General features: G+C 50.5%; 1 protein-coding gene across 2 annotated transcripts in view; it reads right to left on the bottom strand.

Moving 5' to 3' along the window:
• Positions 1-12,817, bottom strand: part of NCAN (neurocan) — a 61,630-nt gene that overhangs the window by 9,984 nt on the left and 38,829 nt on the right. For both annotated transcript variants that reach the window (XM_083594365.1, XM_083594364.1), the window contains 2 exons: positions 7,163-8,443; positions 1,471-1,587 (listed from right to left, as the gene is read on the bottom strand). In XM_083594365.1, the coding sequence (XP_083450491.1) occupies positions 1,471-1,587; positions 7,163-8,443 (1,398 nt within the window). The remainder of the gene's footprint in view (positions 1-1,470; positions 1,588-7,162; positions 8,444-12,817) is intronic.

Genomic DNA, 12,817 nt, shown 5'->3' with positions numbered 1-12,817 from the left:
GGACCCACTGAAATTTAGCAGCATCAGCTGGGTGTCGCCTGGAAGATGGTGCAAGTTGGTTTTCTCCTGCTCCAGAGGGTAGGACTCGAACCCATGACTTCAAGTTACAAGAAAGGAGATTCTAGCTAAACATCAGGAAAAGCTTTCTGAAAGTAAGAGCCTTCCTCAGGAGGTTTTTAAGCAGAGGTTGGGCAGCCGTCTGTCATGGATGCTTTAGCTGAGATTCCTGTATTCCAGGGGTTTGGACTAGATGCTCTTGGGGTCCCTTCCAGCCACTGCCAGATTTACATATAAGCTAAACAAGCTATAGCTTAGGGCCCCTCTCTTGGGGGCCCCCCAAAAAATTTAAAGGAAAAAAACCTGGATGTATATTTCCAAAATATAAGATAAAAAACAAATAAAATAAAACCTACATACAGCAACAGTGTTTTGTGTTGTGTAGGCTCCTATCTGTTATGTGCAAATGGCTTTAGATACCTATGTGGTCCATAAATTACCACATAGCATATATTCAACACAAAGAAGAGAAGAAGAAGAAGAGTTTGGATTTGATATCCCGCCTTTCACTCCCTTTAAGGAGTCTCAAAGCGGCCAACAATCTCCTTTCCCTTCCTCCCCCACAAGAAACACTCTGTGAGTTGAGTGGGGCTGAGAGACTTCAGAGAAGTGTGAGTAGCCCAAGGTCACCCAGCAGCTGTATGTGGAGGAGCGGAGACACGAACCCGTTCCCCAGATTACGAGACTACCGCTCTTAACCACTACACCACACTGGCTCACAATTGCCACAAAAAACAGTGACAATTTGTTGTTAACAAAGGACAGCTGTGTTATGTACTGAAGTTCTCACCCTGGGCCAGCAGGGGGATACTGTAGATAGTTATGCAAATGAAGGATCGAAAGTGACGTTCAGTGATTGGATAGTTTTAGAAAATGGCAACAGTTACATTGTTCTGGAGCTCTACATAAGCAGGCTGACTGAGCTCTTCAGTTCAGTTCTGTTCCAGCTTACAAATAAAGAGCTGCTTTGGAAGAATCGCTGTGTCGTCTGATATGTTCGCCCACAACTTAACAAGCTGGACATATAAAGGGCCCCATTACCTTCAGGAGCTGAGGGCCTCATCAAACCTAAATCTGGCCCGGCTTCTAACTGCAATTCCATGATTTCATTTGTACCCACTACCCCTGCTGAAAAGCCCTCTTTTATCCATCTTTTGAGAGAGATGGGTCTTTCCTCCAGCGGTTAGAAAGCTGTCAGCCCGCAGCACCCGAGTTTGCTATTAGAGGGAGGTGACAATCACACACACAAACATACACAAAAAACCACAGTGGCTAAATGTGAGCAGATTTTGGGTTTGAGTCTCGAACTGGGCAAAAGATTCATGCATTTCAGGGGGCTGGACCAGACGACCCTCCTGGTCCCTTCCAACTCTTCTAGGATTCTCGATCCTCCCTCCCCTAGCGCCCCTTCACCTATTTCGCAGTTCTCTCCCGTGAACCCCCGGGGGCAGCTGCAGGTGGAGAGGTTTCCGCTGGACTGGCAGGTGCCCCCATGCAAACAGGGGTCGTTGTCGCAGGGGTCAGTTTCAGCTGCAAGGGGGGAGGAGGAGGAGGAAGAGACAGGGAGGAAAGCAGTAAGATCAGACAATCCCAAATTCTGCGCCTCTGTAAAATCAGGATGCAAAAGGAGAAACATCTCTGCATAATCTCACTTTGCATAATCCACTCTGCTTCTGCTAATCGCCAAGCAGGGGCCAGGAGAAAAAGCTGCATATTATTACTCTGAACACTGAGATTCCGCATACAGAGCCCAGGATTCATCAGGCATTGTCTTGTCAAGCAAAGCTTAAGGAGACTGGAATTTCCCAGCAGGATCATACCAAGGCAGACCCTCCCAGGGTCCCTGTTTTCCAGGGACGTCCCTATTTCCATCTGAGAAGGGTTGGAAGGTATGGAGTTATGTGACCTCCAAACCAAGGAGATGAGTTAACTAAACAACCTTTAGAAGACATCTGAAAGCAGCCCTGGATAGGGAAGTTTTTAATGTTTGCTTTTTAATGTTTTTATATATATTGGAAGCTGCGCAGAGTGGCTGGGGCAACCCAGCCCCACAGGCAGGGCATATTATTATTATTATTATTATTAAGGTAAAGGGTAAAGGGACCCCTGACCATTAGGTCCCGTTGTGGCCGACTCTGGGGTTGCGGCGCTCATCTCGCTTTACTGGCCGAGGGAGCCGGCGTACAGCTTCCGGGTCATGTGACCAGCATGACTAAGCCGCTTCTGGCAAACCAGAGCAGCGCACGGAAACAGTGGCGTAGCGTGGGGGGTGCAGGGGGGGGGCCGGCCGCACCGGGCGCAACATCTGGGGGGGGGGCGCTCGCACTCGCAGCTCTCTGCCCCTACCTGGCTCACTCACTCTCTCTCACTGCAGTGCTGGCTGTGCGAATCCGATCCGAGCCGCCGGGTCGCCGCCCACTGTGGAGGGGGTGGGTGCCAGGCGTGCGGTGCGGAGACAGAGCGAGGGACTATCTGGGGGACAGTGCAGCGGCCGCCCAGCGCAGCACTGAGCACGGGAGAGAACCACACCAGACCAGCCCAGGCAGCAGCAAGAAGAAGCTGGCAGCGGCGGCAGGTTAGGGGTTAGGGGGCGCAAATTACTTGCCTTGCCCCGGGTTAGGAGGCGCAAATTACTTGCCTTGCCCCGGGTTAGGGGGCGCAAATTACTTGCCTTGCCCCGGGTGCTGACAACCCACGCTACGCCGCTGCACGGAAACGCCGTTTACCTTCCCGCCAGAGCGGTACCTATTTATCTACTTGCACTTTGACGTGCTTTCGAACTGCCAGGTTGGCAGAAGCAGGGACCGAGCAACGGGAGCTCACCCCGTCATCACGGGGATTCGAACCCGCCCACCTTCTGATCGGCAAGTCCTAGGCTCTGTGCTTTAACCCACAGAGCCACCCGCGTCCCATTATTATTATTATTATTATTATTATTATTATTATTATTATTATTATTAACATCCTTTTTTTCCATTGGAGGCATGTTGGAGGGTATGCCAATGGCCTGATCTAGCAGACTCTTCTTAGGTCTGTAAATCAGCCGGTCATAATGACCCGTTCTAACGAGGCAGCTTGCACCCGTTTAATCCCCATTTAACGATTTCCACACTCGTCGCTTGGCTCGAATCGTGGAGCAAATCGTGGGACTCAGCCAATAAATCAGGGGTCTTGGAAGCTGACTGAGAGTCCCCTGCATCTCCCCTTGTGCTGGAAACATATTCGGGGGGGGGGTCAAAGACGGGTATCCCCTCCCTCCTGCAATTAGCGAGGCCCCTCTTTCAAACGGTCTCCGGGGAAACAGGTCAGCAATCCTCTTTTTCAACAAAGCTAGAGAGAAGGACCCGTGTGGGTGTTTGAGCAGTTGGCAGGAATCACAGGCGTCGTGATCACCTCTCTGAAGCGAAGGCTGCGTGTTGAAAGCACCTTTCATCTTCCGAGTGGCACTTAAACAGCTGGAGAGGACCAGGCTCCCTCTCTGCACATTCCAGCACAAGAAATAACCATTAAAAAGCCATTGGCGCAGGAGCCGCACTCTTCTCTGAAGAAGAGGCCTTCAGTAGAGTCAGCCTATCGATTCTCAGGCAGCCCGCAGTGGGGGTGAGGGGGGACCTTTTCATGCCTGAGCACCACATTCCCTCCAGGCTCCCAGGATGTTTCCCGGCACAATCCAAAGTGTTGGTGCTGCTGAACTTGAAAGCCTTCAACAGCCTCGGCCCTGTAGACCTGAAGGAGCATCTCCACCACCATCGCTCAGCCAAGGTCCAGCTCCGAGGGCCTTCTGGTGGTTCCCTCATTGCAAGAAGTGAAGCTAACGGGAACCAGGCAGAGGGCCTTCTCGGTGGTGGCGCCCTCCCTATGGAATGCCCTCTCGTCAGATGTCAAGGAAATAAGCAACTTTCTGACTTTTAGAAGACCTCAGAAGGCAGCCCTGTATTGGGAAGGTTTTATTATGCTTTTGCATATGCTGGAAGCCGCCCAGAGTGGCTGGGGCAACCCAACCAGCAATGCTTCTTTATCCCTGTTTCTGGAAACTGTAGGAGGAGAGAGGACTCCTGTGCTCAGATCCTGATTGCGAGTTAGCCTGGAGAAGAGGAGGTTAAGGGGTGAGATATGATAGCCATGTTCAAATATATAAAAGGATGTCACATAGAGGAGGGAGAAAGGTTGTTTTCTGCTGCTCCAGAGAAGCGGACATGGAGCAATGGATCCAAACTACAAGAAAGAAGATTCCACCTAAACATTAGGAAGAACTTCCTGACAGTAAGAGCTGTTCGACAGTGGAATTTGCTGCCAAGGAGTGTGGTGGAGTCTCCTTCTTTGGAGGTCTTTAAGCAGAGGCTTGACAACCATATGTCAGGAGTGCTCTGATGGTGTTTCCTGCTTGGCAGGGGGTTGGACTCGATGGCCCTTGTGGTCTCTTCCAACTCTATGATTCTATGAGTTTCCCACAGGCATCTGGTCAGTCACTGAGAGAACAGGAAGCTGGACTAAATGAGCCACTGGCCTCATCTAGCTCATTCTTCTCTTCTCATGTGATGAATGCAGCGTGGGCTCTGCCACTCAGCTACAGCCATTTCCTTCAAAAATAAATCAAGATTCCAGCCCTCATTGTTCTGAATCACAGGCTGTGTGCTCTCGTGCTCAGGTCCTGCTTGGGGACTTCCTGTGGGGACTGCGCACTGTGAGGACAGGATGCCACTGGCCTGATCCATACTTTCCAACACTTTTCCGATGACAATCGGGGAAATTGTATTCCATGCCTTCCAACATTTTTCTGATGACAATAAGGATGTCCTAAGGGACGCGGGTGGCGCTGTGGGTTAAACCACAGAGCCTAGGACTTGCCGATCAGAAGGTGGGCGGTTTGAATCCCTGCGACGGGGTGAGCTCCTGCTGCTCCGTCCCTGCTCCTGCCAACCTAGCAGTTCGAAAGCACATCAAAGTGCAAATAGATAAATAGGTACCACTCTGACGGGAAGGTAAACTGCGTTTCCGTGCACTGCTCTGGTTCTCCAGAAGCGGCTTAGTCCTGCTGGCCACATGACCCGGAAGCTGTACGCCGACTCCCTCGGCCAGTAAAGCGAGATGAGCGCCGCAACCCCAGAGTCGGCCACGACTGGACCTAATGGTCTGGGGTCTCTTTGCCTTTAAGGAAAAAGAGGCCACTCCAGAATCAGAAAGCAGGACACCTTCTGTAAATCTGGGACTGTCCCTGGGAGAGAGGGGCACTTGGAGGGTCTGCAGTCCAGGAAGGCTCTCCTCATGTTCTCACATTAATAATTCTCCTTTGCTGTTACTGAACTTTGTCTGTGTGTCTGGGTGCGCCAGTGTGCTGAGGATATTATTTTCGCTGGAGATATTATTTTTCCACGTCCATTTGTAGCCCTGGGAGCACTGTTTAATATTAACTCGGTTGGTTTTTAAATTCCTGCCTCTGTGTTCTTCCCCCACCCCTCCAAAAGTCTATTTGCTTTCCCCATTCCTTCGTGAAAGACTTCAAAGGCTGTGCAGCAAAGCCTTTGCCGCCAGGACTCTTCCACGCCGACTATTCTGATGAGCGAAGGCGGGTGATGAATATTGGATTGGAAGCTTCCCTAAGGGGTGTGTGGAGAGCTTGGGGTGGCAGGAAGGGAGGAAATAAAGAAATCAAAGGTTGTTCCTGACAGCCCATACAGACCCTCCAAGTGCCCCTACTTTCCAGGGACAGTCCTGGACTTACAGAAGCCATCCCTGTTTTGGATTTGAAAAGGTCCCGCTTTTCCTTAGGACGTCCCTAGTTTCATCGGAGAAATGTTGGAGGGTCTGGAGTTATGTGACCCCCGAGCCAAGGAGGTAAGTAACTAGACAACGTTTAGGAGACATCTGAAGGCAGCCCTGGATAGGGAAGTTTTTAAATGTTTAATGTTTTATTATGTTTTTATATATGGTGGAAGCTGCCCAGAGAGGCTGGGGCAACCCAGTCAGATGGACAGGGTATAAATAATAAAATTATTGCGATTATTATTATAGAATAGGTAAAGGTAAAGGTACCCCTGCCCGTTCGGGCCAGTCTTGCCAGACTCTAGGGTTGTGCGCTCATCTCACTCTATAGGCTGGGAGCCAGCGCTGTCCGCAGACACTTCCGGGTCACGTGGCCAGCGTGACAAGCTGCATCTGGCGAGCCAGCACAGCACACGGAACGCCGTTTACCTTCCCGCTGGTAAGCGGTCCCTATTTATCTACTTGCACCCGGGGGTGCTTTCGAACTGCTAGGTTGGCAGGCGCTGGGACCGAACGACGGGAGCGCACCCCGCCGTGGGGATTCGAACCGCCGACCATGCGATCGGCAAGTCCTAGGAGCTGAGGTTTTACCCACAGCGCCACCCGCGTCCCTCATTATTATAGAATAGAATGTCCCTATTTTCACTGGAGAAATGTTGGAGGGTATGTTCTCCCCCCCACTCCATCTCATCCTCACAGCAGCCCTGTGAGGTAGGTTTGGCAGAGCAGCAGCAACTGGCTCTCAGGGTCACTCAGTGGGCTTCTTGGCTGTGCAGGGACTTGAACCCTGGTCTCTCCCAGGTCTAACCACTACTGCACATTACTGTCTTTTATGTGAACTGCTTAGGGGTTTTGCAGGGGGTAGGACTAGATGACCCTCGTGGCTCCTCCCATCATTATGATTCTATGATGTTTGCCAGGCTTAAGGGACCCCTGACTGTTAGGTCCATTCATGACCGACTCTGGGGTTGCGGTGCTCATCTCGCTTTACAGGCCAAGGGAGCCGGAGTACATCTTCTGGGTCATGTGGCCAGCATGACTAAGCCACTTCTGACGAAGCAGAGCAGCGCACAGAAACGCCGCTTACCTTCCCGCTGGAGCCGTACCTATTTGTCTACTTGCACTTTGACGTGCTTCTGAACTGCTAGGTTGGCAGGAGCAGGGACTGAGCAACGGGAGCTCACCCCGTCGCGGGGATTCAAACTGCTGACCTTCTGATCTGCAAGTCCTAAGCTCTGTGGTTTAGACCACAGCGCCACCCGTGTCCCAGGCTTACCAGCGTTCAAAAGCCCCAGCACCTCCCTCACCTGCCCAAATGTTTTCTGGGTAGCAAGAAACTCACCAAGCACGGTGGCATTGACCTCCCCGATCCACGCCAGGCCCTCCACCTCCTTGGCTGCAGACACGTCGCCTCCTTTCTCCTCTCCACTCCCCCCGTCGGACTCCATCGAAAGGATCTGCCCCGGGGCAGTGGGGAGGTAGCTCTCGCTCTCTTTCCCAGTTATCACGCCATCGCTGGGATAAACAGGCAGCTCAGAGGTGCCGAAATTGTGGCGCGCAGGTTCTGATGTGCTCCAGGGAGGCGAGGGAGACTCAGGCGTTCCCGGAGATGTCAAGTTCTCGTCATCTTCTGATCCTTTCAGAAGGAACCCAGGAGGGATCAAATCACGGGTTGTACTGTGGCTGGGAGTTCCAGTGGTGCCTTTGCCTTGCTGGGGGCCAGAGCTACTCCCTACCAAGCTGACGGCTTCTGGGACTGGGGATCGGCCTGCCACGTCGTCATCAAAGTGACCACTCATGCTCGGAGTTATGACCTCCCAGCGGTCTTCCGCTTTGGATAGATTGAGGACCTCCGTGACGGCAGGTCTGTCCACCAGCCCTGAGCTCACCCTCCCTTTGATTTCCATTGTGGCGGCTTCCTCGCCACCCACTGCCACCCACGCATCAGCCTCCCCAGAAATCAGCCGTGCCACTAGCGGGTAGTCATTGGCGGCCATTGGGGAAGGGATGTCCTCTGCCGAGAGGGTGACGGCTTCTTCTCCTCTCAGCTCAGCCAGTGCCACCTCCGAATGCTGGGTGGTTTCTTGCAAGACGGGGTCTTCTCCTGCTGTGCCTTCCTGTCTCTCTGCTCGTTCTGGAACCACCCTGGGCAAGTGCTGCTGAGCTTCCTCCAAGCCAGGGAGCTCCTCCGCAAAACTCACAGCCCTGGCATGGCTTTCTCGGAAGTCGTAATCAGACTCTCCACTCGCCTCATCAGCCCGGGACTCATTCTTCAGAGGAGTCGTTGGCGTGACATCGCCGTTTCCAGAGAAGATCTCCTCGTTCTCCCCAGGCTGAGTGATCCCTTGAGGGTAGTCTCCCCGGATGCTGGTACCCATGAGAGAGCCTTCCAGAGCATCGTCTGTTGTCATGGCAACTGCCTCCAGGTGGTGCAATGGCCCATCGGGTGTGGCTGGCGAGGATGCACCAGGGTGCTCATCGTGAGTTGGCCGTTCCTGGCTCTCTGGCACAGAGGCTTCCTCGTGTCCCTGGGTGGTCTTTTCAGCACTGGGGTCCTCCAGGAAGTCCGAGGCAGGGGAGAAGGTCATTTCTGGGTGGCCTCGATGCTCAGGTGGTACTACCCCTGCGAGCAAAGACAGGGGATAGAAGTTTACAAAATTATGCATTGAAGGAAGAAAGCTAAGGGTTTCTGGGAAATGATATACAATGAATTGAAAAAGATATTTAAATTGACCATTCCTGAAAAACCCAAAGCCTTTTTATTGGGGATAATAGAACAGAGGTTCCCAAAAAGCTGACCAACCTTTTTATGTATGCGACAAATGCAGCTAGAACTTTATATGCACAGAAATGGAAAGGCAAAGAGATTCCAACTAAGGAAGAATGATTTATAAAACTGGTGGACTGTGCAGAAATGGTGAAACTGACTGCTAAAATAAGAGGACAAAAGGATGAATGAAGGCCATTGGTGGACTACCTATCAAATTATCTTCCTTATATGAAATCATAGGCAGGATTTGGGATATGAGCAATGGAAAAATAGAGAATGGATTTGGGGGGCTTAGAAAAGAAATGCAGGTGTGTTCTAATGCAGCTGTTAAGGGGGAATAAAAAAACTAGGGAAGGAGGGATGGGATGTCAAGAAGAAAATGAGCAGCAAAAAACCACGATATATGTGATTGCAGGTATGTAATAATTTGGAAGATTTAATTAAAAAATTATAAAAAAGAAGAAAGTTTTCCTCCATCTCTCATAAGACTAGAAACCGTGGACATTGAATGAGGCTGAATGTTTGGACCCCATCAGTGGCCCTGGAGGCACCCTCCATTGTCTCTCAAAAAATGGATGTCAGCAAAAGCAGTTATTATGTCTATTATTATTATTATTATTATTATTATTATTATTATTATTATTATTATATTATGTCCTTAATGTTTCACAGCACCATGGGATCTTTGGATAAAGGCTGGTATATAAATTGAATAAATAAATAAATTCTTAAGTCATATGCGTAATTTAAAAAAGGAGAATAAATAGAACACACCAAGTTTTCCCCACTGAATATGGCCTCTTCCTTTTTGACCTTCTCTGCTTCCCCCTGCCACACGCCAGCCACCCGTTTGTCGGTGGTACAGTCACAAAAGGCTCCCGCCACGATTGATGCAAGGGAGCGTTCTGGAGTGGTTGCTGTGGCAACTGCCTCCTCATTAGCAGGCTGCTCCTGGCTGCTGAGGTCCTCTTCTGCTCCAGGGGGCGGGGATTAAGAGATAGCATCCTTAGAGCGGTTTTTTTTTTTTTGTTGTTCCTATGCGCCACAGGTGCAGGTGATGGAGCCCTCAGACCCAGGGGTCCAACGTGGCCCTCCAATTCTCTCTTTTGGGCTCACACGCCCTGCCGGCCTTGCTTTGCAGCCTCAGACCGCCCCCCTCCAAGTGCCCCTATTTTCTGGGTTGCCCAGAGTAGCTGGGGCAGCCCAGTCAGTGGGTGGGGTATTAATAATTTTTATTATTATTATTATGGAATAGAACAGGGATCAGCAACCTTTTTCAGCAGGGGGCCGGTCCACTGTTCCTCAGACCTTGTGGAGGGCCAGACCAAATTTTGAAAAAAATATACGAACAAATTCCTATGCCCCACAAATAACCTAGAGATAAAATAATAAAAGGACACATTCTACTCATGTAAAACACGCTGATTCTCGGACGTCCATGGGCCAGATTAAGAAGGCGATTGGGCTGCATCCGGCCCCCGGGCCTTAGTTTGCCTACCCATGGAATAGAATGTCCCTCTTTTCATCAGAGAAATTGGGGGGAGGGTGCAGCTGCCCTGACAGCTTCTGCCTCACTGAGTAAGTGTCCTCAAACTCTGATGATGCCTTTTGCTTGTGAACAGAGAATTGTGTGTGTGTGTGGCTGAAATAGTTACCAAAAAAAAAAAAAAAGTCTGATTGTTGCACGGCTGGAATCAAATAATCCTAGAGTTGGCAAGTCCCCTGAGGTTCATCTAGTCCCCCAGCAAAAGCGGCTGACTTCACAAAGGTAAAAATGAGCCCCCAGTTGCCAAGCCTGCTTCTTTTGCCTCTGGCTCCTCCATCAACCACCTGGCCCTCAGAAGGTTTCGGAGAAAGAGAGAGCAGCAGCCTCTGGAGTGGAAACGCTTCTGCTGAATGGTGGGAGATAAGCCCTATGGAACCTCCTTCCACAGTATGGCCACCGTCCTGGACAGCTTTAAAAGAGGGTTAAAACAATTCCTGGAGGAGAGGGCCTGGTGGCTAGACTCTGTCTCCACAGCTGCAGGCAGAAATGTTTCCGAAGTCCCAGTTGCTGAAACTGAAGGGGTGGGAGAGACTCTTGTGCTGGGTCCTGCTTGGGGGGGGGGCTTCCCATTTGGGATATCTGGCTGGACAGGATGCTGCACTAGATAAGTCTCCTTTGCAGATGTGTCTCACCCCTTTTTCAAGCCACCAATAACAATAATCAGTTCTGAAACAATCACACAGGCAGCTGGAGCAATATTCCCTCCTGCGTGCAGCTTGCCCAGCAAAGGACTTGAATCCAGGGAATCTTTCATACCCCTGACTTGGAAGGGCTGTAAAACCTCCTGGCTCAGGGTGGGAGCTATGTTTGGAGACAGACAACCTCACTGGTCTCTAAGGTGCTACTGAACAATTTTTTATTTTAACATTTATTTCGACTGCGTCAGACCACCTACATATGTGAATCTAGAATCATTGCAAGGTGTGAGGCTTTCCTGAATGCTCCCTGCTTGATTTCTCTCTTTCCCTTTCTGATCCTAGAGAATTTCGCCCTTCTCACCTAGACCATTTTCCACACATCTTGACTTCCCACCCTGACTTCTCGCCGCCTGGCTACTTTCTCTTAATTTGAGTGCCATCGCCTGGGACAATCTGGCAAATTCTCCACATAACCCTGAGTGTCAAAATTATGCATATTTGCAAAATAACTCCGCCTGCAGAGACCACACACACATACATACGCTTCCTCCTTAATTGGCTTTAAGGCTTTTTTTCTGAGCGGAAATTATGCATAAGTGCATCCCATCAAGATGCAAACATGCTCTAATTGGCATAGAATGCCCACTTTGTGCCTGTGGGTTGCGGGCGTTTTGAAGGTGATGGCAGGTCTTTTTGGGGAGGGGGAGAGAGAGGGGGAGGAGGAAATGACAGGCTCAGCACTGGGAGCTTCTGGGGTGATAAAGGGTAGGCAGAGGGCAAAGCGGATGAAGGGGAGTCTTGACTATTATGGGATGCCTCCACAGAAGCTAATAACATTTCAGCCCTGCGAAATTGAACATGGGGGATTCATCAGGTGGACGTATTATGAGCAGTCTTCCTGAATTACTATAAATTAGCGCAGTGCCACAAATGTTTCGTTTAAGGATGTCAGAAGAGTCCCACAGTGGCAGGATAAGGCCAGTAGCCCACCCAGCTGTAGAATCATCGAATTGTTGAGCTGGAAGGGACCCTGAGGGTCACCCCAGAAATGATCTCTTTCAGCTTCTGCCTTCTGGAAGAAGGTCCAGGGTTATAAAGACTAGGACTAGCCACCTGAGAAACAGTTTCTATCCAAATGCGATTTTGGTTTTAAACGCAGTGTAAGGTAGTCTCTGTGGGAGTATATTGTATTTAATTACGGGGTACCAGAGTTTTTGGGGGGCTAACCAGGCTGGGATAGCTGGGATAGCAGGCTTGTTGGTTTTTGAATGTCTGGTGTAGATTCTTTCAATTTCGTTGTCCTGTATGGGACAATGACAATAAAGATTATCGTATTGTATCGTATCCATGCAGGAATCTCAGCTAAAGCGTCCATGACAGGCGGCCTTCCAGCGTCTAGCATCCTGTCCTCATGGTGGCTGACCAGTTGCCCCAAAGGGAGGCCCACAAATAGGAAGTGAGAGCAAATAGTCTTCACCCATTCTTGTTCTCCACTGCTCTGCGGTAGACCAGCTCTGCCCATGGAGGCTCCATTTAGGAATCGTAAGAAACTAAGAAGAGCCCTGCAGCCGTCGGATCAGGCCAAAGGGGGCTCATCTGTGGTGTGGTGTAGTGGTTAAGAGCGGTGGACTCATAATCTGGTGAACCGGGTTCGCTTCCCCACTCCTCCACCTGCAGCTGCTGGGTGACCTTGGGCCAGTCACACTTCTCTGAAGTCTCTCACCCCCACTCACCTCACAGAGTGTTTGTTGTGGGGGAGGAAGGGAAAGGAGAATGTTAGCCGCTTTGAGACTCCTTTGGGTAGTGATAAAGTGGGATATCAAATCCAAACTCTTCTTATTCTTATTCTTCATCTAGCCCAGCATCCTGTTATCATAGCAGCCACCAAATGCTCCAGTGGGAAATCCCCCAGGACCCAGCACAAGAGCCCTTTGCCCTCCTGCAGGTGCCACTTTTGCAGGAGAAAGGGGCTACAGGGAAAGGGGATGACAGATTTTAGGCATCCATTGGCATTATCACAGGTTCTTCCTGCCCTGGGGGTCA

This window comes from Podarcis filfolensis (genome assembly GCF_964270895.1).
Source record: "Podarcis filfolensis genome assembly, chromosome: 18".
Classification (NCBI taxonomy): domain Eukaryota; kingdom Metazoa; phylum Chordata; class Lepidosauria; order Squamata; family Lacertidae; genus Podarcis; species Podarcis filfolensis.
This window is presented reverse-complemented; position numbering and strand designations above follow the sequence as displayed.